Genomic DNA, 25,720 nt, shown 5'->3' with positions numbered 1-25,720 from the left:
TATTGTATTCTACCTCTGTGCTGCTCTGAATGTGTTTCAACAACTCGTCTTCATGTTTGTTTCAGAGGGATATTACCTGCCGTCATCTTTACACCCTCCATCTGCTCCGCCGCCGCCCACCAGCCAGTCCAGCTCCACGCCTCCACAGAGGACGTCCCGGGACGGAGGGAGGGACAGGTCTTATCGAGGAGAGAGGGAGCGATCGAGGGAGGAGCAGCGTCCGCTCAGCGTGGTGGACCTGACGCAGGACGGGAGGAGCGACGAGGACCGACGGACGGCGAGAGAAAAGGACCGGGACACAGACAGAGACAGAGACAGAGATGGTTGGTCCTTCCATCCTCACCAGCAGAAGTCGAGCTCCCAGCCGTCCACCGTTGAGCACAGATCCCGGCTGTCTCCTCCGCCGTCCTCCTTCCCTCCTGGTGCGGGTGGAGGCCGGTTTCATGGACCAGAAACAGACAGAGGGGGTCGGGATGAGGAGGGCGGCTCCCGATCCCACCACAACTCAGACAGACAGAGGAGGAACGATTTGGTGACAACGTCAGCCGGGAACCTCCACATCTCCTACGCCCATCCTCCTCCTCTGCAGCCCGCCGCTGCCGCCGGTCCGCCCCACCTCTCCAGAGAGCCAATCAGAGAGCAGCGAGTCAGCGCGCCAACGTATGTGCCTTCTGTGGAGGTTTACGACGAGCGGGTAGGGCCCATCCAGATCGCATCGCAGGCCCGCGACAACAAACACAGAGAAAGGGAACGAGAGCAGGAGAGGGAGCGGGAACGGGAGAGGGAGCGGGAGAGCTTTAGGTTTCACGAGAAAAGCCTCGCCGACCATCCTCGGCTCTCCGGCGAGTTAAACAATCAAAGAGAGGAAGGTTCTGTAATCTGTTCCAACGGTTCACTAATCAATAAACGAGTCCAGGACGCGTCTTTCCCCTCGAGTCAATCAAGGTTCAGCCCAGAAACCAGGGACGCAGCTAAACACTCGAGGACGGGGGCGGAGCCTAAGTGGAACGCTATCAGCCCGTTGGCCAACTACGCCACGAGTCACATGGCTGCTCTGGCGGCACAACACGGACACACGCAAACGTCCCCGCACACGTCCCACCGAGCCAACAACAGCTCACAATCGTCCCACAGCCATTCCCCACAGACACACTCCTCCTCCTCCTCCTCTTCCTCCTCCTCCCACGGGCATGGGCGCTCGGGTGAGGAGGGGCGGCGCTACCTGGACCCGGCGGCACTCTACCGACCCGGGCCGTCTCTGGTGGGAGGCTCCGGCGGCGGCGGAGGAGTAGAACGAGGTTCGGACTCAACAGAGGTCTCTGCCATGCAGAGTCTCATCAAATACAGCGGGAACTTTGCCGCCGAGGGTCCCGGGTCCTCCAGGCTCGCCGCTGATGGCCGAGGACCGTTTGGCGGTCTGGCTAACATCGGCATGGAGGAGAGGGAGAGGGAGAGGGAGAGGGAGAGGGAAAGGGAGAGAGAGCGAGAAAGAGAAAGAGAGAGGGACAGAGAGAGGGAGAAGGAGAGGGAAAGGGAAAGGGTATCGGTTGGATCGGGGGCGTTGAGGGTCCCTCCCCAGCTCAAGAGGGAACAGGAGCGGCCGGACAGCGCCCGGTCGTTTGGCCGGGAAGGTGACGGCGAGGTGCGGCATCCTCCCGTTGGGATTGCTGTGGCGGTGGCTCGGCAGAGAGACAGCGGGACAACCAGCAAACAAACCAGTGGAAGCTCAGACGCACAGAGACCCCTGTTACAAACGGCTATCAAAGGTAATGATAATGTCTTTAAATCAGTCCATCATATTGACCATGAATCAGTTTATAAAAGAAAGAGAAAATGGGGGAAACATTCAAGGGGGTGAATACTTAGGCTAGGCTAAGAAGCGCTGCTATTAGCTGTGAAGTTAGGAAGAGCTACTGTTTAATACTTAGGAGGCTAAGAAGCTATGAAGAGCTACTATCATCTGGGAGGATGAGAGTTGGGAAGAGCTGCTATTACCTGGGAAGCTAGGAAGAGTTAATGTTAGCTTGGAGGCTATGCATCTAGGAAGAGTTACTGTTAGCTTGGAGGTCAGGAAGCTAGGAAGAGTTACTATTACCTGGGAGGCTATAAAGTTGGGAAGAGCTACTATTAGCTGGGAAGCTGAGAGTTAGGAAGAGCTGCTATTAGCTGGGAAGCTAGGAAGAGTTACTATTAGCTTGGAGGCTATGATGCTAAGAAGAGCTGCTATTAGCTGGGTCAGTAGGAAGCTAAAGGGAGCTACTGTTAGCCGTGAGGCTATGACGCCAGGAAGGGCTACTATCATCTGGGAGGCTGAGAGTTGGGAAGAGCTGCTATTAACTGGAAAGCTCGGAAGAGTTACCGTTAGCTTGGAGGCTAAGAAGCTAGGAAGAGCTACTGTTAGCTTGGAGGCTATGAAGCTAGGAAGAGCTGCTGTTAGCTGGGAGGCTATGAAGCTAGGAAGAGCTACTGTTAGCTTGGAGACTAAGAAGCTAGGAAGAGTTACTGTTAGCTTGGAGGCTATGAAGCTATGAAGTGCTGCTATTAGCTGGGAGGCTATGAAGCTAGGAAGAGCTACTGTTAGCTGGGAGGCTATGAAGCTATGAAGAGTTACTGTTAGCTGGGAGGCTATGAAGCTATGAAGAGTTACTGTTCGCTTGGAGGCTATGAAGCTAGGAAGAGCTGCTGTTAGCTGGGAGGCTATGAAGCTAGGAAGAGCTACTGTTAGCTTGGAGACTATGAAGCTAGGAAGAGTTACTGTTAGCTTGGAGGCTATGAAGCTATGAAGTGCTGCTATTAGCTGGGAGTCTATGAAGCTATGAAGAGTTACTGTTCGCTTGGAGGCTATGAAGCTATGAAGTGCTGCTATTAGCTGGGAGGGTAGGATGCTAAGAGGAGCTACTACAGAGCTCATATAAATTCTTGCTACTTTATTCTTGCAGGTCAAGGTCATTCAGCCACAGTTTTTGTTTCTGTCTCTCTCGCTCCTTTCTCCACCCGTCCCTCCTCCCTGAGGAGGCCTTTGTGGAAGCAGCTCCCTTCCTTGTCCCACCTCAGGCGCCCCAGGCTCTTTCTCCACTCTTTTCTTCTACAACTCCACCCTCTCCCTGCGTTTAACATGTCATTACAGAACGCTGCTAAAAGCTACAAACAAGCCTTGAATCACAATGGGAGCGTTGCTAAGCAATGAATCAGTCTTTGGAGAGGGAGTGTATTTACAAGCTGCTGTAGATGTTTCCTCACGGAGGGAGTTAATTTATCTCATAGTTCCTCCAAGAAGAGTCTAAATATGGATGTGTGAACGAAGGGATGGATGGAAACGAGAAACGAAGGATGACTAGTTATGAGGAGCTAGTCGCTAGATGCTAGGGGGACAGTGTGAGGGACAGCTCAATGGTAACCTTGGTAACAGTGTGGAAACCAGGAGCATGTCAGGGATTGTTAAAGTCTCTTGTCCCTTTACAGGCTGCACACTCTCTGCTAGAGCAGAACTGAAGGGTTCAGCACACTCGTATATAAAACCCTCTGGGACCTGATGGGATGGAGGAGGGTTGACGCCGGCAGAGATCCTCATGTTTATTCTGGACTGACCGCTTGAGTGCTGCTGTGTTTTTATTTATTAATATTTCGTTTTCTTTGCCTCCGGCCCTCGTAGTGTGTATACAGTAGCACAGCGAGTAGACTAATATTTGATAAGACAGTCGGAGTGAGAGCTGTCACTCCATTTCTTTCTGCCGAGGCCCGGCGCTCGTATTTTTAGTCTCTCGTTTTGACAGGCGGTGTGTCGCCATTATACATCCAGTATCACCTCGTCACCCCCGCTGTCACCCGTTCCTCACCTTCATATCTTCTCCGAGCTGTCTCGGTATATATTATTGCAGGTGTCCTCGTGTGGTGTTCACTACATCTAATCTTTATCTCGTCGTAGATGAGGAGCGAGGGGACGACCGGGCTCGCCACCATGACGACAGACTGCTGGCAGGTCGGCTGGAACGTGAGCAGGAGAAAGTGCTCAGGTGAGGGCGGAAATAATAAGCCGACAAAGGTTTCCTGTATCTCGACCACAAAGTTGCGCTTGAACACACCACAAAGGTTGCACCAGCTAGTGCAAACGTTCAGTAAATAACAGATGACAGCAGTCTGTATTCATCATTCAAAGAGGAAGCAGGAAGAGCTACTGTTAGCTGGAAGGCTATGGAGCTAGGAAGAGCTACTATTGGCAAGGAGGCTAGGAAGGCAGAAAGAACTACTATTGGCAAGAAGGCTAGGAATCTAGGAAGAGCTGATATTAGCAAGAAGGCTATGAAGCCAGGAAGAGGCTGTGAGGCTAGGAAACTAGGAAGAGCTGCTATTAGCAAGGAGGATAGGAAGCTAAGAAGAGATGATATTATCTGAGAGGCAAGGAGGCTAGGAAGAGCTGCTATTGACAAGGAGGCTAGGAAGGTAGAAGGAACTACTATTAGCAAGGAGGCCATGAAGCTGGGACGAGCTACTGTTGGCTGTGAGGCTAGGAAGAGCTACTATTGGCAAGAAGGCTATGAAGCTACTAGGAAGAGCTACTATTAGTTGTGAGGCTAGGAGCCTAGGAATAGCTGCTATTGACAAGGAGGCTAGGAAGGTAGGAGGAACTACTATTGGCAAGAAGGCCATGAAGCTGGGATGAGCTACTGTTGGCTGTGAGACTAGGAAGCTAGGAAGAGCTACTATTAGCTGTGAGGCTATGCCGCTAGGAAGAGCTACTATTGGCTGTGAGGCTGGGAAGCTAGGAAGAGCTACTATTAGCAAGAAGGCTATGAAGCTAGGAAGAGGCTGTGAGGCTAGGAAGCTAGGAAGAGCTGCTATTAGCTGTGAGGCTATGCAGCTAGGAAGAGCTACTATTGGCTGTGAGGCTAGGAGGCTAAGAAGAGCTGCTATTAGCTGTGAGGTTATGAAGCTAGGAAGAGCTGCTCGGGGCGGCAAGGAGGCTGGGTGGTAGGAAGAACTACTATTAGCAAAGAGGGCTAGAAAACCAGGAAGAACTACTATTAGCAAGAAGGCTATGAAGTAAGGAAGAGCTACTATTGACTGTGAGGCTAGAAAGAACCGATGTTAGCAAGAAGACAAGGAAGCTAGGATGAGATTCTCATGCTCGATGAGATCACTTCACTGCTGTGCTGCTTGGAGCAGTAAAAGATAAAATATCTGGTAATAAAAGTAAATCAAGGTACCGGTCATTGGTCAAGAAATAAATAACTCCTGATGCGTCAGCATGATGGCATCAATAATTAACCACATACGGAAGCCCACACATAGTTATTGACAACCTGACACCAACAAACCGTCAGTCAGTCACGGCCTTTAAAGCTCAGCTGTAGCAAGAATAAAAAAAATTTCTATCTTTAAACTCTAAAAAATAAAAAAAATAAAAAAATTAAAATGTTTCTTTTCCTTCCAGAGAGCCCAAGGAGCTGTCTGACTTCCCCCAGATTCACACCGCCCCTCTGTCCAGCGGCCTGACGCCAAGTATGATGACGCCCAGCCTCATGACCCCCAACCTCATGGTCACGGGAGGGGCGGCTCTGGCAGGGGCCGGGCGATGGCCCCCAGACCCCTCAACTCTGACCTCTCACCCCTGGATGCACCGGCCCGGGGCTCCTCCAGTCTGGCTCTCCGGCTCTCCATACAGTACGTGGACGAACGCATGACTGGAGACTGATGCTAACGGCTGCTAGCTGCATGTTTAGAGGGTCAGCGCCGGGCTAGGAAGCTAATGAGAGCTACTGTTAGCAAGCAAAATAAAAAATAAGCATTGTTACTCTAAACTATGATTAATTTTAGGTATTGCTGCTGATTTCCTGGTTCGATTTTTACTATACTTTTTATTTATGTCGTGAAAGTTGATCCAAAGCTTTAATAAATCAACATCGACTTGAGACCAGCCCTGTTTATTAACCAAAATAGTCATTTTAATTCCTTGGCAAACAGTTTTGATGCATTAAAACGATAGTAGTAGCGTGATAACTTCCTTAGAGTAAAGTGAAGCAGCTGTGCACAGATGTAGCAGCTTCTGCCCTTTCCCCTCGAGCATCTGCATCTCGCCGTCTGTCAGCGGCGTCTAAATCCGTTCGCAAAACTTGTGCATGCACACGCGTGGCCTTCTCCGATTGGTTTTTCAGCAGACAGTAGGAGGAGGAGGAGGAGGAGGAGGAGGAGGAGGAGGTGTCCATCTGTGTAGTGGTTTGTCCAGAGGGGTCAAGTGCCACAGACATTCCTGATCCTTGCAGGACATTCCAGATCTGTTCGCTGTCCAGAAATAACAGGACACGCATACTTGACGCGAGCTTAGCGACGCAGAAGACACATGCTCGTACTCCCTCTGGGCCATCTCAGTCTAGACACACAAAAAAAAATAAAAAATAGCGACATCCTCCTAAAAAGAGTTCAGACTGTGCTTTTTAGAGTCAAAACCACAACTGAATCTGAACACTTTCCCCTCTTTTCCCCTTCTTCTTCTTCTTCTTTCAGGCCTGGGTCCTTCCTCACTCCACCAAACCCTCCCTCCAGGATACCCACCCTCGCTGCCCAGCTCCATGCATCCTCCATACCAGTTCGCCAGGGACCCACAGTCTGGGCAGCTACTCGTCATCCCCACTGAACACCTGCCACACTACGGTACGGACGGCCGCTCTCATTTCCAGGCAGATGTTGGTTTTAGCGCTCGATAGAAACGAGGAAGATCGTCGGCAGTGAAATCGACAGCCTCCGTATGGTATTAACGACGGCTTTCGTTGTGACGCGCCAGAGACGTGATTATCTTCTCAAAGACAAAAACTATAGACTGTATATGTATAAATAAATTATTTTTTGTTTATTTGATTTTCAATTTAAAAAGCAGACCCAAAAATTGCCAAAAAGAAGTGTTTTAAAACCATTTAGTCGTTTAATATATGAAGGAAAGAAAACTAAACAGTCGCTAAAGGAAGATTGTCTCATAGTCCAGCAGTTGTCATTGGCGACTGTCAATCATCATGATGTCACATCCTGTTTTTATAGCGTCAGATAACTTAAAACGAATCTTGACGTGTATTTTAGCGTTTTAGTTTGGCCCAAGTCCCATCCACTAACATGGGAGGGGGGCGGGGCTTATATGACCTATACTGCAGCCAGCCACCAGGGGGGGCTCTACTTGCTTTGGCTTCACTTTAGAGGAGTTGTCATGGCGTCCACTTTTTATACAGTCTACTGATCGGCAGTTACCAGTTATTGCTGCACAAGGAGGTCACGAAACATTAATTATCTTAGATAAATAACAATATTTCATTGTTTTATTTGCTCGATTGGGTTAAAGTCTGAAGTAGCGCGGTATTTCTACAACAAAGACGACTGTAATAGTTTTCTTGGAGGGCTTTGGTCCACCTCTCTCTCACACAAGTTAAGGTTAAATGGTTTAAACGGGTTTGTAAGCTGTGTCTCTTCCTCCCGTCGTACTGCAGGAGGCGACGTTCTGGACCGCGGCGGCCCGGTGTGGTCGGGCGTGTACGGTACCGGCGGCTCCCTGCAGCACGCCGCCCAGCTGCAGCTCCTCTCCCAGCAGCAGATGCTCCGGCAACAGGAGCTGCTCATGATCCAGCAGCACACGGTGCAGGTCCTGGAGCTGCAGAGGAACGCACAGCTGGTCGTAAGTCGATCAATTTAAAAGAAATGTATATATATCCAGGTACAGAAGTTTGATTCAGATACACCTGAAGTTCAGTGAGTGCCCACAGCTGTCTTGTGTTTTTCAAGTTTGCTTTCGAGACGAAACTGGAAAGACTTCACAAAAATATTTATAACGTGTCGTCCGTTCTCCTCTGTTGTTGTTTCAGGAGCGTTTAAAAGCCAGCGAGCACCGGCCAGAGATGGAAGACAAAGCCGACAAGCGTAACGCCGAGCCAAAGCCCCGACCCTCCTCGCTGTCCTCCCCGTCTCCCTCGCCGGTCCTGCATCCCCGAAAGCATCCACCGCCCTCCCGCTCGCCGACCCTCCCGTCCACGTCCTCCCTCGCCACGCTGCCCCCGCTGCGCTCCCCGGTCACCACGCTCAAGTCGGAGGACGGCGGGCAGAGGGCGTCGTCTCACCCGCCCAAGCCCCTGCCTCACCACCCGGCTTCCCCGCGCTCGGCCTCCCCGCCCCCGGCCTCGCCACGACGACCCAAGCAGGAGGTGGTCGAGGAGAGGGAGGTGGGACGGAGGGAGCAGAGAGAGGGGCAGAAGCTGGGCCCCTTTCAAGGCATCTACTCTGGTGAGTGTGAAGAACTGAAGAGAAACGTTTTAGTTCATCGATGTCTGTTACTCTAATCTTTATATCACTCTTGTGACAGATCTTCCTCCAGGTTACCCTTACCAGTCCATCACTGCCCCGTTTGGTTCACCTTTCCCCCAGTATCACATCCCGACGCCAGCTGGAGAAAACGCAGAAGCTGTCCCACCCCGCCGCTCATGCTCTCCTGCCTCTGCTGCCCCTTTACCCTCGGCCCACCTCCATTCGAGGCTTCTGGACGCAGACATCAAGCCGCAGAAATTACAGCCATCGAAGACGGGATCTTTCCTCAAGCAGGAGCCCGGCGTGGAGCAGCCTCGGCTCGCCGTCACGCCGGAGCCGTTCGGTCCTCTGCGGCCGAGCTGCAGCCCCGTCCGAGCCAACAAAGACAGAGCGGAGGACGAGGGGGAAGCCCTGCACGTCCCCACTCCTCCGCCGCAACAAGATCGGGAAGTCCGGGAGGAAGAGAAAGATCAAATCAAAATGGAAGTGTCATCTTATTCCTGTCAGGCAGCTTACCCCTCGCCTCCTCCGCTCAAAGAGGCCGAGCCTAAACCAGAAGTCACGCAGGATCCCGACTGCTATCCGCCATCGTGTGTCGCTGTGGATGGAGACAGCCAGGAACCGGCTCGGGTGAAAACCAGCAGCGTCGCGTGTGAACGAGAACATCCAGACGCCGCCGTCAGCTCAGGTCTGAAAGAAAGCGCCGCCGAGCCGGTTCCCTCCTCCTCCTCCAGCTCTCCGCTGTCGCTCGCCGTCTGTCCAGAGGATCCCATGGCGGGGATGTTCGCTCTGCTGACCGCCAGCGAGATGGCCCAGGCCCGTCCCGACACCCCACCCGCCCCGACGCTCGTCCCGCAGACAGAACCCCTTCCTGTTGGGGCAGACTGCAGCGGCGCCGGGCCTTTGGAGATGGTGGCGCTGGAGGGGATGGCTCTGCTCAGCCAGATGGCTCAACAAGAGATGGAGCACATCAGCCAGGAGCAAGGTACCACCTCCCACCAGTCGGCTCTGTTAGCGTTTAGCTTTAAACATCCCTCTAATGTCTCAATAATCTCTGTGTCCAGATCTGACACTGGAGGGTCTGGACTGTCTTCTTGAAGCGAGCAGACAGATTCTGCTGGACGCCATCGAGAAACAGTCCCACATCGACCTCGCCAGAACGCTGGACCCCAACAAGAAGTACAGCTGGAGGCAGAGGAAGGAGGAGCCGGTAGGACTGGAAGGGGAAAACAGATAAATCAGCTTGTGAAGTTCTGTCACGAGTGTTTTTTTTTTTCTCAACTTGTTTTCACTCCCTTCTCTTCTCTCTGCAGCTGTACAGTAAAATGTCGGTGGACGTGTTGGACGCCGTGGAAGTGGAGTATCGGGTTCGTCTGGCCGAGCTGCAGAAGACGTACAAAGACAAGCAGAGGGAGCTGAGCAAGCTGCAGAGACGCAGAGACAAACGGTTCGTCGTGGTGTTGTTTAACTCTCAGATCAGACGCTGAATGAAACGATTAGATTTATGTGTTCACATCAAAACATCAATCACTTCAAAGAAGAGGAAGAAAGACATAGAAGAAGAAGAAATGGAGGACTAGAAGACGTTTTTCTTTAACTTTAGAAGAGAACATGACCAAAAAAGAGATAGAAGAAGAGTTATTTCCCAATTTCATCTGCGACCTTGAACTGATTCAGTAGAAGAAGATGAGCGAGACGTACAGGGAGGTGAGAGAAAAAGAATGACAATGAAATGGAAGGAGGAGAAGAAGATAGAAGAAGGGAGACAGAAACAGAAGAAGAAGAATGGAGACAGAAACAGAAGAAGAAGAAGGGAGACAGAAACAGAAGAAGGAGAAGGAGAAGAAGAAGAAGGGAGACAAGGAGACATTGAGACAGAAGAAGAAGAAGGAGGGAGACAATGAGACAAGAAGAAGGAGGAGACAGTAGAAGACACAGAAGAAGGAGGAAAAGTAGATGAAGAAGTGATTGTCTCTGGTGCTGAACTGATAGAGTAGAAGAAGATGAACTAAGATGTCTCCACGTCTCCATCGTCTCTGTCCACATGTATTCCATCTTGGTTCATCTTGTTTTTTTTACCTCCATGTTTCTGTCCTTCACCTGATGTTTGAATGGATTTATGGTCATTAGGAGATCAGATTATTTACACCACCACCTCTCTACGTCTGATTTGTTTCCAGTGAGCGGCAGCAGCAGGAGGACGAGAGGCGGAGTCTAACCAGGCGGGGCAGAGGACGACCCAGGAAGAGGAAACACTTGGCCACGCCTCCCAAACTGGACAGCAGGCCTGGAAAGTGAGTTTGTCCTCAGATACGAATCTAATCTAATTTAAATCAGAGCGTCTCTTTAAGCAGCTGGTGTAAAATGTGTCTCAGGGTGGGACGGACGGTGCAATACTCTGAGGACTCTGAAGCAGGGGAAGGACAGAGGAAGAGGTTCCGGGTTTCCAGAGAAGAAGAGGAGACGGAAGCAGGAAGTGGAGGAGTGAAGGTGAAGAAGAAGAAGAAAAAGAAGAAGATCTGGAGCGACCAGGAGCCGTCGACGAGTCACGCTCTGGAGGTACGTCCCCGGGAGGTTTGTGTCGGGACGTGGCGGCGCTGTGAGGCGTCAGGTCTGATTGGTTTAATGTCTCCCGCTCGTAGGTGCTGAAGTCGAAGCGTGGCCTCGTGTGCGAGCAGGAGCAGCTGGCGTCGGACCTCGACCGAGCGCTCTCCCTCTCGCAGCTCAGCTCCCTCGGCGCCTCCCGCAAACTCACCTCCAGCTCCAAGCTGGCCAAGTCCAAGGGCAAGTCCGCCGAGAGTCGAGCGAAGGAGCGAGGCGTCCACTCGTTGGCTAAAGGAGCCAAACTCAAGATGGCCGCCAAATCCTCGGAGACCGGCGGGAAGGCGAAAAGTCCCAAGAAGGCAACTCTGTTTTCTCCCACGAGGTCGGAGCTCAGCAGCTGCTCTAACAGTGAGTACCTGGAGAGAAAGACAAATAGGAAGTGATAGAGATACGATCATAAACTTATTAAAACAATTATAGCGAGGAGGGAACAAAACCACGTCCCTGTGGCGTCAAAACGTCTTCTTCTTCTTCTTCTTCTTCTGTATAATTAGCGGTTGGCTAGCGTCAAAGCTGCTGCTCTGGAAAATGAAGTCAGACAGAAATTAGTGAATGATGCAACGAGGAAACAACAAACACTGAACGTTTAAAAGGAGAGAAAAGTTTCCTGGAGACAGCGTCAAGGAGAGAAATCTTCCAGAGAGGGTTAGGGAGTTTATGGCAGCGTTGGATGACCAGAACGTTTCTGGGTACGAGCTACCCTCTCCTCACTACATTAACTTTGACAGAAAGATTTATTGGATGGAATCCGATCGACTCTAGGAGAAGACAAGGAAGACAAGGAAAGACTTTAGGAAGCTACAGGAGAGGAAGTTTAGGACATTTAAGATCGGATCGGGAAGCAGATGGGATGAATATTAAAAGATCGATAAACTTGTCCTTGAGCGAGATACTGAACCCACGGTTCCTCCCAGTGTTTGGCATCGGTGTGTGTTTGCGTGAACGAGTTGTTAAATGGGACATTGTGGCTGTAGGGGTTCAGATTTGACTAGACTCTGGTGACGTCACTGATAAAAACACACTAGAAAGTAATGAAATCTATTTACTTGACCTGAATGTGCTACATACTGTGAGCTGCAGATATGTATAGTCTGTATAAAAACATGCAGCACCTCAGCACCATCAGTAGCATTTCATAGTACTTTAACAGTTAGATGGGATAGCGTAGCAGCTAAAGGTCTAATAACTTTATCAAATAGTTGATGTGCAGCCTCCGTCTCTCACAGGACGTTCGGTAAAGCCGTCAGCTGATCCTCTGCTAGCGTTAGCATTAGCCTTCTCAGATGGATTGCAGTAGTACTTTAGTTGTGTTTCAAGACTGACATGTCACAGTAGCATGGGCTTCATCTTTAGTGAAGTATTTCCTCACGCTTGTTTGCCTCCTCATCTGTCTTCTCGGAGGCGTCCATGTTGTTGTCGTCACGTGATTGGCGACCAGCCCCCGAGGTCGACTCCTCTCCGTGTCCCTCTCTCTCTGTGTCTCATTAACCGTCCTCTCTCTGCACTCAGACTCGGACTCGGAGGAGCACAGTTCCGCCCGAGGGGGCTGGCTCCCTCTCTCGGGGCCACGCTCCCACGGCAGCCTGGCCAGGAAGAGGACGTCGCCGTCGTCGCTGCCGTCGTCATCGTCCCCCGCTGCCGCCGCCGTCGCCGCCGCGCTGTCCGGCCAGAAGCCTCAGAAGAAGAAACACAAGCACTTATCGCTGCTGCTGGAGGAGGCCGGCCTCAGCTCCTCCGACGACTCCTTCGACCAAGGTTACTGACCAAATCTCTCGCTGTCAGACCGTAGCTGTGTCTTGGCGCCTCCCCCTCGCCCGCTCGTGCGCCCCCGTTCGCTACGGCGGCCATTTTTTCCCCCCCACTCAGACTGTGCTTTATTAGCTCGACCATCTCTACCTCTCTCGCTGCTGGCCTCACCCGCAAAAGTTGCCAACGTGTGTGTGTGTGTGTGTGTGTGTGTGTGTGTGTGTGAGTGAGTGTGTTTTTACTTTTTAAATAAGAGTTATTTCTACGGTTGTGTTTTATTGCCTGGATTGATGCAAACTGTTTGTCTCTTTTTGTAGCATTTGTAAAAAAAAAAAAAAAAACGAAAAAAACAAAACAAAAATATTTGTGTGAATTTATTTGTGAGATATTTTTTTTTCTAAATTTTGTATTTGCAGTCTTTGAGCTTTATTAAAGGTGTCGATTTGATCGGTGCAGAGTGCGAAGCGCTGTCGTCCTTGTGTCTGCTTCATCTCGTCTGTCCATCTCCGTCCGTCTGTCCGTCCGTCCGTCCGTCCGTCCGTCCGTCCGTCCAGCTGCACCTCACACATCCTTTTTACAGCGCTCTGCTTGTCAAATATCCCTCCAGTCTTCACGGAAATACATTAGAGCTGTTTTAATTTTTTATTTTTAACTTGAGCGACATTTCCTTTAAGAGATTAAATGTCTTTTTTTTATGTTTTGGGGATATTTGGACAATAGAGCTCCTCCTGTTTGTCTACTAAACCTTCAAATAACCCTTCTCCCTTTACGTTGCTCTCTCAGACACCTTGCTCTGTCCTCTCACCTTTGACCCCCCCACCCCCTCCCCCTCCCTCCCCCCTCTTGTCCTTACCCATGATGCTTTGAGTGTCTCTCAGCCTGTTCCATGTGCTTGTGCTGCTGCTGCTACCGCGACATTACAGACGCTTGGCGAGGACTAGCGCAGCCTTGAGCCTTCACTGCCTCGCTGTGGCTAAAGCCTTGCTTTAAGCTAACGCTAAGGCCAGGCTACGCTACAGCTAGGCCGCCGCGCTGCCCCGCCCCGCCCTGCCCCGCCCCGCCTGAGGCCACACCCCTGTCACCTGCTCTGTAAGTAGGAAGTGCCCCTCCCTCTATTCTTCATTGACCACTAACATGGATTTTGAAATTTTGAATCGCACACTACTTTTAGTATCATTTATTATTATTATTATCTTTATTTGTTTTTATTTTTATAACTGTTAGCCATGGTTACACCTTCTCGTAAAAGTTTGACGGTGCAGAAGACGTAACCATGGTTGCGCGACCAACAAAAGGGGCCTCACAGGGCTGTCCTCTCAGTGCCTGCTTGTTGTAACGTCCGTCTTCTCGGTGGATTCACAGTACAACGCACAAATCTGCGGCCCTTTCCTCTCTCTTCTCACCTTGCACGGCGCCGACTCTTTCTATTCTCTCTATTTTCTACATTTTAAACAAATAAAAAACTCCAAATCTCCACGTTGTACTGTGCATCCAGCCTCAGTGTTAACTCTCTAACCCCCTCCACCGCCCCCCGTCTTGAGGAGACGCTCCTAACTGTTCATCTGCTAACCTCCAGCAACGCACCGCTAACCTGCACTACGCTACGCTAAGCGTGTATGTGTGCGTCTTCGGCTTTTTCTTCGCTGGCTTGTCAAAGGGAGAAGGATTTAAATCTTCAGCTCAGGTGTAGCAGGTGTTTCTCACAGTGTGACGTTCAGGCTGCAGTGGTTTTTTTTTTTTGGGCGGCGAATCTCCTTCCTCTTGTTTCTGCTCAGCCTCTTTTTTTATTGTTGTGTAGATAAATCTCCAGGTTGCAGTCTTTGTGATTTGATCCAAGACCCGTGCTCTGAATGCGTCCGCTTCTTGAGCTGACCGTCTTTTCTCTGATGCAGAAACCTCAGAGGATGAGGAGGATGAGGAGGAAGAAGAAGAGGAGGAGTCGGACTCGGAGGAAGGCGGCTGTGAGGAGAGCGGGTTGGGGCTGCTGGCCAGGTTCGCGGCGAGCGCCCTCCCGGTCAGCTCGACCCCTTTGACCCTCCTCCACGACGGCAAACACTGCAGCAGGCAAAACACTCTGGGTAAAAAAACAAAAGTCTGTTCGTGTTTCTGCAGATTCTCAATCCCCCTGACGGTCGTTCCAGACTGTAATTGTGTTTTTTTGTGGTTGAGCAGCTTCACCGGCCGGGCGTTAAATTTAAATTCATTTCCAATTGTCACATCAGGGAGCCTGTAATGATTCAGTCTTGAATTATGTATTAGTTTCACACTGATCAATAAATCCTCTTCACCGTGGGAAGGGAGGGGGGGGATGAGGTTATTGATTTGCTTTAAGTTTATTCCTGGCTTCTTGTTTGAGTTTTATTTTGTAGCATGACCTCCTCCTGTCCTCCGTCAGGTTCCTCCGAGTGCGAGTGGTCGGACTCGGGCTCAGACTTGAGGAAGTTGAGGAAGTTCCCGTCTCTGTTGCACGGGAAACGCTCGGCCCCGGAGCTCCCCCTCTTGCCACCGGCGACCCGCCGTGGACCAGAGCACAGCCCCTCCAAGCGGGACGAAGCCCAGCCGGCCAAACGCAAACCCCTCCCCAAGCCGCGCCCCTCGCCGCGGTCGCCTCGGAGATTCAGCTTCGACCTCGGCTCCGGGTTCAGCGGCTTCAGCGAGGACGAGGGCTGGAACCGCCGCCGCAGCGAGAGGATTTTCCTCCACGACGCCACCACCTCGGCCAGTCAGGTGCCTGCGCCCTCGGCCTCCGCCAATCAGAGCTGCTCCTCCTCCTCTTCTTCTTCGTCTTCCTCCTCCTCTTCTGGCTCTGCTCCACCTCTCACCCCGAAGCCCGCCGTCCGACCCAAACCCACGGCGCCCAGCAGGGAGGGGAAAGACGTGGTGAAGGTGCGTCAACACTGTCTAGCTCAGATGAAATGTCTTAAACTGAATGTTTAATTTATGATACTTTTCTCTATAAGTTCTAGTTTATTTATTATGATTTCAGGACATTACCAAAGCACTGGATGCTTAATTTAAATTCACATATTATGACAATAATTCTCAATTTAAATGTAGCTGTACTGGTTTTAAGAACATTTAACCTTATTTAAAGATGATGTGATGAGTTTAAGCACATTTACCTACAATTATAAGACAATAATTCTTGAATATTTTCCTTGCATTGATAAAAATCCACTTGTTTTTAGTCTAAAGACACTAGTTTTGAGATTTCTGTGTAGTAGTCTGGAAACTTTGCTGCCTCTCTGAGGAGGAGGAAAGAGAAGATGGATTACACTGCAAAAATTCATCCTAAAAAAACTAAAATGAGATAAATATGACTTAAAATAAGCAAAATTATCCAAAAATAGAAGAGGAAGATTTGACTAAAACGTTTTAAACTAAAAGCAAGTAGATTTTTATTGACACAAGGTAAATATTTAAGATTTATAAGCTTTTTAATGCAGGAAAACTTGCTTATTTTCACCACATCCTGGCGCCGTCATCTTAAAGTAATGAATTATCTTGGGAGACAACCAAAATAAAGCAGACTAAGATTATAAATGCGAGTTCCAGTTTATTTAACCTGATTTCAGGAACATTAACAAAGCACTGGATGCTAAATTAAATCTGTATCCTCTGTATCCGGATGGATGTGCTTGATTTTAATGTAGCTGTACTGGTTTTTAGAACATATTACCTTATTTATAGATGACATGATGAATTTTAAGCACGTTTTTCCTACGTTATAAGATAATAACTCAATAAAAATCGACTTCTTTTTGGTCTAAAAACACCAGTTTGAGACGTCTGTGGCTTCTTTGGGGCTGTTTACATGTTTTAAAAGTTAAATCTTCCTTATTTTCACTAATACGTCCGTCATTTTAGTTTTTAAGATGATTTATCTCAGTGTTATCCTGCTTCTCTTCGCTCCTCTTCCTCCTCCTCCTCCTTTGCTTCCCTCTCTCTTGACATGTTTGTGTGTTAAAGAGCCAGCAGGGTTTCCCCGCTACTTCAGTCGCTGCAGCACTTCCCCGCTGTCTGCACCGCGTCACCGACATAAAAAGGACGACTGCAGGCAGCCGGGGCAGAATCTCACACAGCAGCTGAGCTTCAGCGCCGTCACTCATTCATATTCATGTTTTTTTTTTTAACTGTGTTGACAGAAGAAGAAGTCGAAGGACTCTCCTCTCCAGAGTCCATCCGCCCTGTGCAGTCCGGTCTCGGACGGGCCTCCGCCTCTGAGCCTCAGCCCGACTCGCAAGAGCCAACCAAAGCCCAAGCCCAAAGCCAGAGAGGTCAGTGGTGATGATGAATTAGCTGCAGAGTCGTTACAGATGTGAACTCAATTACCCCCCGACAAGGACAAGCCCAGAACGCTGTAGTTATTAGACCGTAAATATGCACACGCTTTACTTTTCTGTAACGCTGTTTAAACACGTGGTGCACACAGAAACGATAAGTCACGAGAAATTAACTTGAAGCGTTTTGTTGTAATTAACACGGTTCAGTTTTAGGGGAGAGGAAAACAAAACAAGTAAACTTCCTGTATTGTGAGATTTCTGCCAAAGTGTTGTATCACTCACCATCTGTGAGCAGACGAAGCTGTTTGTTTTGGAAAACACTAAAAGACAAAAGGAAGTGTTTTAATATGTTTCTGTTTGAAGAAGTTTTTTGTCCCCCAATCCAATCTTAGATGTCCTAAATTTCTTCCCCTGTAGCTTCGTTTACTCACCAATATCACGTTTGTTTCATTTGCACTTGTTCAGGAGGTAATTAGATCTGCGTATATCCATATAGTGGGAGTGAATGGGGCACCGAGACGCAGCCTCTAAATGACGCATTATCTGCCGCGAAACTCGTTCATTTCGCGAATATTTTGTTATTATACGCTAGTGCTAAATTACAGGCAAACAAGCCGACCGTAGCGGGTGCGTGCGGCGCTCAGAGATGACATCATCCAGGTTAGAAGACATCATCCGGGGTCTGTAGGTCAATCTACAGACCCCGGATGATGATAACAGGTAACTCCGGACTCAACGGGGAATAGCACTAGCGTATCATAACAAAATATTGGTGAAATGAACGAGTTTCGTGGCAGATAATGCGTTATTTAGAGGCTGTGTTTCGGTGCCCCATTCACTTCCACTATATGGATATACGCAGATCTAAATATCTCCTGAACGAGTGCAAATGAAACAAAAGTTATATGGGTGAGTAAACGATTGTATTTTATGCCAGAAATAAGGTCCAGGTTGTAAAACACAATAGATCCCCTTTAAGTCTTTCCTTGTCTTCTCCTAGAGTCGACTGGATTCAGTCCAATAAATCTTTCAGTCAAAGTTAATGTAGTGTGGAGAGGGTAGCTGGTACCTTGTGTTCTCTACTCCAGAAATGCTTTGGTCATCCAGCGCTGACATAAACTCCCTAACCCTGTCTGGAATATTAAACGTTAAGTGTTTGTTGTTGTTGTTTGGCTGCAGCCTTTACCTGAGTTGTTGAATGATGATCAACTACTACCACCTCACCAAACATCCACATTCAGCTATTCACTCATTTCTCTCCGACTTGCTTCATTCTCCAGAGTAAAGTTCTTCCACGGTTCTTCTTCTTCATCTTAGATAATTGGCAGTTTTGACTCTTGCCAACCGCCAATAAAATAGAAGAAGACATTTTGACGCTACAGGGACGTGGTTTTGGTTGATTTTGGCCGACCTAAAAAGAATAACTACTAAAGATCAGAACTTGGCTGAAACTTGATACTGATCTGATAATTTAAAAAAAAAAATGCCTGGATTGGGACGTCCCTAAATTAATTTGTGGTGTGGGTCAGGCTGCTGGATCGACTCGCAGCCATGTGGCAACAAGAGATCTTGATGTGTCTGTGAATTTCAGAGAGTTTTAGGAGAAAAAAAAAAACTAATCTCAGCTTTGAGTCTAAGAACGTCTAAGATTTACTTTTCATGTATAAGAAGAGCTTCCTCCGTCCATACACCAGAGCCTGGAGCGTCTACTAGAAGCCAAATGTCAGGAACGTATATTTATTTGTGTTTCTGCAGCCGTCCAGAGGCGCCGTTAGCCGGCTGATGGAGAGCATGGCCGCAGACGAAGACTTCGAGCCCAACCAGGACAGCAGCTTCAGCGAAGACGAGCTCCTCCCACCACGGAGTAACAGCGTTTCAGAGAGATCCTCCACACCAGGTCGGTGCTCGCAGACGCCGCTAGTAGCTAACTAATGCTAATGCGACGCAGGATTATTAAAGGTTGTGTTGTTGTTGTTGTTGTTGTTGTTGTTGTGTTCAGCTCCGGTGCAGTGTGTGCTGGATAAAGATTCTCTGGTGGACGGACTCAGAGTTTTGATCCCGATGGACGACCAGCTGCTGTACGCCGGACATGTCAACACTGTCCACTCCCCTGACATGTGAGTATACAGACAATTTAAACGCAGGTTGGCGAAGGTGTACTAGCGCCATGTGGTCGTACATTTTGGAGAAAGTTAAACTAGAAAAATAACTTCTGTATGCTCAAAATAAAAATAAAGCCCCCACTGCTTAGCTCACAGACCAAGAACTCTGGTTGTTGAACTGATTAAACGAAGCAAACTTGGTTCAGATCTTACGTTAACGTGTTAAAATTTAGATCTGATGTCAGTTTTTCTGAATAAACACCTACATCAGTTGGGGCGCAGTAGAATATTATAACATCTGTTGTCTCTACCGCTGTTTCAGAACCACGAACAGCCATTTGTTGTGTGCATCATGATTTGTGCATGCAATCCATATTTTGGAACAAGCTGTAAAGTCTCTCACACTGAAATCACACGCGTTATCATTTATTATTTATCTCCTCTCTGACGTCATCGCCCCTGTTGAGTAGGAGGTCTTTAATGTGACCCGGGACTTGTTGAGTGTTCCCACTACCAAAGGAATGAGGTCAAATGCGTCCCATACCGCCTCCACGTGTGGTCTCAGATCGGATCAGTCAGATGTGTCCTGGGTGCGTTCACCCCTGTAATTTAAGCTAGTCAGTTATGATCAAATTGCTCAGGACAAGATGTAATGTGAGGTCTGGACAGGGACGAGAGAGCCAAAGTGTTGGTAGTGGTAGTTAGTAAAAGACGCCACATTCTTCTGGACATCAAAGCGGTCCGAATCAAGATAAGGATTCAGCTCTTATCTCTGGAAAAGAGACCATTTTCACTTCAGAGTAAGCTGCTACAGCTCTGGACTCTGTCTTGGGTTAAAAGCAACGGCTCTTTAACGCCCCCGAACTTTTGACCCACGTCCCACGTTTCTTCCCCGCAGATACAGCGTGGTGGTGGAAGGGGAACGAGGGAACCGACCGCACATCTACAGCTTGGAACAGCTGCTGCAGGAGGCTGTGAGTAAAAACAATGGATACCTCTCAGATCTCTAAGTTTACAATGCTGCACCTCTCTCTGTTTGACGAGGGCTGGACGCATGTGGTGCCTGACGTATAAGAGTTATTTATTCTGTTTGTGCAGATCATCGACGTGAAGCCACCATCTGTGCGCTATCTCCCAGAGGGCACCCGCATCGCTGCCTACTGGAGCCAGCAGTACCGCTGCCTTTACCCCGGCACTGTTGTCAACGGTGCGCGCAAACACACGCCCACCACATCCATGATTTGATCCTCAATGAAAACTACTATATGTGAACAACGTCACTGCAGCCGGTTGCACAAACAAATGTCAAATAGTTGAGATGCTTTTATTTACGGCGCAGCTTAAACGTGTTTCTGCACATTTTTCCACATTTCTGCTTAAAAATGACTCAAAAAATCCTGAAGAGTCCTGAAAGAGAACCCAAACAGCCACATTAAACGCAAATATTATACTAGTATGTGTTTATACAGGAAAATAAGCCAATATTACATATCAGTGAGGTGCAAAAGTAAGTTCACCTCGAGGATTACTAGTTAATTTAGAGTCCGCCTGTTCCTAATTGTTTCAAATCCATGTAATCGGGCTCCATGAGCTGAATGTGAAGAGAAACTGGGTCATGCAGCAAAGCAACGAGCCCAAGGACACATGTGGTTCTACAAAAGAACGGTTAAAGAAGAACAAGATGAATGTTTAGGAACGGCCAAGTCAAAGTCCTGACCTTAATCCAATAGAAATGTTGAGGAAGGACCTGAAGCAAGCAGTTGATGTGAGGAAACCCACCAACATCTCAGAACTGAAGTGGTTCTGTTCTGAGGAATGGGCTAAAATTCCTCCAAGCTGCTGTTGATGACAGATCAGCAGTTACCGGAAATGTTTAGTTGTCGGTAACTGGGAGGTCACAGCAGATACTGAAAACAAGGTTTTGCATGCTTCTGCATCTGACAGATATGAACAAATGATTCATTTTTCTTAAATAAATACATGCACATTTATATTATTTCTGTTTTAAATGTTTGACTGGGTTCTCTTTGTTCGCTTTCAAGCCTTTGTGGAAATCTGATGAAATTTCTTATGCAGAAATGTAAAAGAAATTCTTGAATCTTTTAAGCAACGCTGCTGACATGTGATTGTTTTACACCCCCTCCCCACAAGCAGGAAGTTCAGACATTGACGAGAACGATGATCTTATCACGGTGGAGTTTGACGACGGCGACACGGGACGCATCCCCATCTCACACATCAGACTGCTACCGCCAGACTACAAGATCCACTGTGGGTGATCACACACAAACACTACAGGGTCTTAATAAAAGCCCCTAATTATGATGCTATCCCGACTATTAAAAAGTATTTATACAGTATATGGCACATCAAATAAGATCATGCGTTTTATATTAGTCCGTCGTTAGATTACCATAATAATGCAGATATTGTATTTAGCTCCAAATAGCAACAGTATCGGCGAATAAAACTTATTTTTAAAATATTGTTCTATTTCAGTATAACTTTGCGAGCTAGCTTTTATAAAGTTTAGCTAGTTCACGTAACGTCTGGAATAGTTTCCTCCGGGTTTTTATTTTTTTATTTTTTATTAGTTTATTTGTCAGGGACAATGCAGCACACATTATTACATACATAGCTATCACAGTCAATGCCATAACAATGTCTGTAGATGTGTTACATAAAAGGTTTCTAGCCAGTTGGCTAATTTGCAACCCCCAACTCTCTTTAAATAACTGTAAATCTCCATGGTCTAAAAAATCAAGATCACAAACATCAGGTTTTAAAAAGTCACAGTAACGTAAATTTTTTATTAGTAAGCAACACAAATAGCTTCACATGCTACGTGAGTGCCGTTTTCTCCATCGTTGCAAAAACTATGAGACCACTCCCAAATCCAAATCCGAACCGGGTGAGCTACAAAAACTACTTCTTGTTTTGTGGGAGAAAGAGTTTTCCTCCTTCGAATTATCCCACAGAACTAAAGAAAGTCCGCTCAAACCAAAGAGCAAAATGTGTCAGAGCAGATTTCAAAACCCTTAACTTGATATTTGTGGGCTTGTTTTGAGTGGACGTCCAACAAACATCAAGGTAAGCAACGTCATGATGTTCTGTTCATGGTTCTGAAACAACAGTAAATTGCGATCCATTGTTTTGAGACAATCTAGTCCTATCTCTGTATTTGCAAAACTATGATCAGATCTCAAGTGGTGGCTCGAGAGGCATGTTGTGACCAAGGCATCTCTTTATATGAGCATTTCTTTCTTGTCTTTATTTTTGCTCAATTTGAAAATGGCAAAAAGCAAAGATAACAATTTAATCTGCAGAGAGGGAAGAGGCAGAAAACCCATGAGGGCTTATTTGAAGCCTCCACCTTAATAATATAAAAGAATTCACAATATAGTCACAGTACATACCTGGATAGTCTCCTGAGACATAAAAGATAATATTGTGGATGAAGCAAATAAAACATGGATAAATGGGCAAATACACAATGAAAAGCAAGTTTTAAGCACAGTCTGAGTGTGTCTTTTGTTTATCTGTGGGAGCTTTTGTTTATTTCAGGATGCTTTTTTTTTTATTTTTGTATAAAAAGCTATTGTAGTTCTAATCCTTCGAGTAAAACAGAAATCTCTTCTTTCGTCCAGGTGCCGAGCCGTCCCCTGCTCTGCTCGTGGCCAGCTGCTCCAGGAGGAGGGTCCGTAAATGCAGCAAAGAGGGCAAAGAGGCGGGAACCAAGCCAGAAGAGACCACTCCCAAAATCAAAGGAAAACCCGGTCGCAAACCAAAACCCAAACCAGGTGAGCTACAAAAACTACTTCCTCAAGGGGTGGCTGGATCAATTAAAGTCCTGCTTTGTGGGAGAAAGAGTTTTCCTCCTTCCAGTTATCCCACGGGACCAAAGAAAATCTGCTCAAACCAAAGAACCAGTGTCTGAGCAGATTTGAAAACTCTTAACTTGATATTTGTTGGATGTCTTTTTAAAACAACAGACTCAACAAAATGTCTGAATGTGCTCAGACAAGCTCAGTCTGTAATATTAGGCACGTTGCTTGTCTTGATTTGCTGACACCGGGCTTGTTTTGAGTGGGTAAGCACTTCTCGACTGTAATGTTTTCATTTCACAAATGTTTCCTCGCTGATTTGTGTTACACAGCTCAGCATGTGACACTGCAGACCACAGAAATCATCAAACCACACAATGGAAATGTCAGCACATCCAGACTAAACCCGGTTTTTCCTTTTTCTCTTTTTCCTCTCCAGAGACCTCCATGATCTCAGACGTGCGGGAGAAAGCTGATCCTCCGTCTTCCTCCACCCAGCCCACAGAGAGATCCCAGGCTCCGGCCAAGCCTGCCCAGGACAGACCCTCCACCGTCCAGAAACCAGCTCAACAGAAACCCCGCCCTGCCTCCCGACCAACAATGGGGACCCAGGCCAAACCAACCCGCAAGAGCTCTACGACGTCCCCCACAAGCAGCCCTACGCTTCCCAGCCCGGTCCCCAGGAAGAGCAGCTCGGCACAGCCTCCTGCTCCTAAAGTAGCCCGGCCCCTACCCCCATCGCTCTACCCCTCCACCTATGGAAAGGTCCTGACGGTGGATCTGTACAGCGAGCCCAACCTCGGCTCGTACAACAGCCAGCGCAGAGAAAGGGAGAATAACAGCACAGTCAGTCCCACAACCAACCGGCCCATGTCTAGGCCTCATCTGTCTCCATCATCTACTGCAACCAAGCCCAGCTCTTCATCTACTCCCAGACCTTCGTCATCATCTTCTTCCTCCTCACCCAAAACCAAACCCTCCTCAGACCACCACAGCGGCTCCAGACCCAGCCTCAGCTCTGGACTCATACCCAGCCCCATCTCCAGGCTGTCAACAGGCAAACCCAGCTCTTCTCTGACTCCAAGGCCTTCATCATCATCACTGTCATCATCATCATCTTCTTCTTCTTCTTCAGCCCCCAGACCAAAACTGAAGATACCATCTGACCAGCTGTCCTCCAGACCCGCCTCCATCTCCAAACCTAAGACCAGCTCTGGGGAAAAAGACGCGAGGAGGAAGTCTCTGTCTGCAGAGCCCCTCGTCAAGCTCGACCATGAAGGTGTCACCTCCCCCAAGACCAAGAAGACCAAGGCTCTGATGCTGCTAGAAGGTCGGGGCGTTAGACGAGACCACCCTCCCATCACCACTTCCTCCACCAATCAGAAACCGCTGAAGGCCAAAGTTAGAGCTCCAGATAGGGAGATAACTGGTCCGCCTGAGAAGGACTCCACCTACAAAGCGCCGGTGCTGGCTAAGGACAAGGCCGACGGTCGTGGAAGTGGCGGTAGAGGACAGGAGATGGACACGAGAGACGAGAAAGCTAAAAAAGAGGAAAGAAAGGAGGTGGAGAAGAGAGAGGAGAGAAAGATGAAAGAGGAATCTCAAAGCAGCAGCAGCTCCGACTCAGATGAAGAAGGAGAGAAAGGGAAGATGAAGAAAAAGAAGAAGAAATGCACCTCAAGCTGCTCTTCCTCCTCTTCGTCGTGCTCCGGCTCCTCTTCATCTTCTTCGTCGTCGTCTTCTTCGTCATCCTCTTCGTCAACTGATGACTCCTCTTGTAGCTCAGATGAAGAGAGGACCCCTACGCCTCCTCCGGGCCCCATCCAGAAGCCCCCGGTACAAGACAAACCTAAAGAGGACGTGAAAAAAGAAGAAGAAGAAGAGGAGGAGGAGGAGGAGGTGGTGGTGGTGAAGAAGGAGGTGGTGGAGGTAAAGGAGGAAGAGGAGGAGGAGGAGGAGGAGGAAGAGGAAGAGGAGGAAGAACTGCCTCCTCCCTCACGCTCCCCATCCCCTGCATCTTCTCCAACTCCTGCTGCACCTGCTCCCTCTAAACCTGCCAAGCCGGCCACGGGGAAGGGCTCCGGACAAAGGGGGCGTCCTCCGAAACCAAAACCCAGCGGAGGAGAGGGAAAGGCGGGGCGACCAAAGCGTAGAGAAGGGGTCCACCTTCCCACGACTAAGGAGCTCGCCAAACGGCAGAGGCTTCCCAGCGTCGAGAACAGACCCAAAATCTCTGCTTTCCTTCCGGCCAGGCAGCTCTGGAAGTGGTTTGGGAAACCCACTCAGGTAAGGACACAAAACTGATAAAAGATCAACCTGCTGTGTTTATTAAAATATCTCCGTCATGTGTTTAACCCCTCTCTGTCGTCTTCTGCCCCTCGCAGAGACGTGGTATGAAGGGCAAAGCCAAGAAGCTCTTCTATAAGGCCATCGTTCGCGGCCGAGAGATGATTCGCATCGGGGACTGCGCCGTGTTCCTGTCCGCCGGCCGACCCAACCTCCCCTTCATCGGACGCATCCAGAGCATGTGGGAGTCGTGGGGCAGCAACATGGTGGTCAGGGTCAACTGGTTCTACCACCCAGAGGAGACGAACCCCGGCAAGAAACTCACCGACAAGAAGGTCAGAGCCGAGTCAAACTGTGACTAATATCACCGTATGTGACTGAATTAAGTTAATTAAACCTTCTTCAGTGGTTTTCTGTTTTCATTCTTCATTATTAATTATTGTGACACTTTTATGTTTGATTAGTTTAATTCATTTAAAGACTGGTTTCCTCCTCAGAACTGGGATCAGATGTGTGGTCAGTCTTTACCAGCAGCTCTGGACTCGTCCATCCAGAGGAAAGACTTCATGGAGGTGAGAAGAAAAGTACATCTCAGATT

General features: G+C 48.5%; 1 protein-coding gene across 2 annotated transcripts in view; it reads left to right on the top strand.

The window, feature by feature from the left end:
* tnrc18 (trinucleotide repeat containing 18) overlaps positions 1 to 25,720 on the top strand; it is a 52,692-nt gene that overhangs the window by 21,827 nt on the left and 5,145 nt on the right. For both annotated transcript variants that reach the window (XM_084570188.1, XM_084570189.1), the window contains 25 exons: positions 66 to 1,766; positions 3,926 to 4,013; positions 5,432 to 5,661; positions 6,502 to 6,648; positions 7,470 to 7,654; positions 7,842 to 8,256; positions 8,336 to 9,262; positions 9,342 to 9,487; positions 9,591 to 9,724; positions 10,458 to 10,571; positions 10,653 to 10,836; positions 10,920 to 11,229; positions 12,391 to 12,636; positions 14,520 to 14,705; positions 15,023 to 15,513; positions 16,773 to 16,904; positions 18,666 to 18,807; positions 18,910 to 19,027; positions 19,911 to 19,986; positions 20,111 to 20,219; positions 21,167 to 21,283; positions 22,660 to 22,812; positions 23,276 to 25,122; positions 25,221 to 25,457; positions 25,620 to 25,694. In XM_084570188.1, coding sequence (XP_084426314.1) covers positions 66 to 1,766; positions 3,926 to 4,013; positions 5,432 to 5,661; positions 6,502 to 6,648; positions 7,470 to 7,654; positions 7,842 to 8,256; positions 8,336 to 9,262; positions 9,342 to 9,487; positions 9,591 to 9,724; positions 10,458 to 10,571; positions 10,653 to 10,836; positions 10,920 to 11,229; positions 12,391 to 12,636; positions 14,520 to 14,705; positions 15,023 to 15,513; positions 16,773 to 16,904; positions 18,666 to 18,807; positions 18,910 to 19,027; positions 19,911 to 19,986; positions 20,111 to 20,219; positions 21,167 to 21,283; positions 22,660 to 22,812; positions 23,276 to 25,122; positions 25,221 to 25,457; positions 25,620 to 25,694 — 8,510 coding nt within the window. The remainder of the gene's footprint in view (positions 1 to 65; positions 1,767 to 3,925; positions 4,014 to 5,431; positions 5,662 to 6,501; positions 6,649 to 7,469; positions 7,655 to 7,841; positions 8,257 to 8,335; positions 9,263 to 9,341; positions 9,488 to 9,590; positions 9,725 to 10,457; positions 10,572 to 10,652; positions 10,837 to 10,919; positions 11,230 to 12,390; positions 12,637 to 14,519; positions 14,706 to 15,022; positions 15,514 to 16,772; positions 16,905 to 18,665; positions 18,808 to 18,909; positions 19,028 to 19,910; positions 19,987 to 20,110; positions 20,220 to 21,166; positions 21,284 to 22,659; positions 22,813 to 23,275; positions 25,123 to 25,220; positions 25,458 to 25,619; positions 25,695 to 25,720) is intronic.

Source organism: Chelon labrosus, assembly GCF_963514085.1.
Source record: "Chelon labrosus genome assembly, chromosome: 21".
Classification (NCBI taxonomy): domain Eukaryota; kingdom Metazoa; phylum Chordata; class Actinopteri; order Mugiliformes; family Mugilidae; genus Chelon; species Chelon labrosus.
Note: the sequence above shows the minus strand (reverse complement) of the source record. Positions and strands in the feature narration are given on the sequence as shown.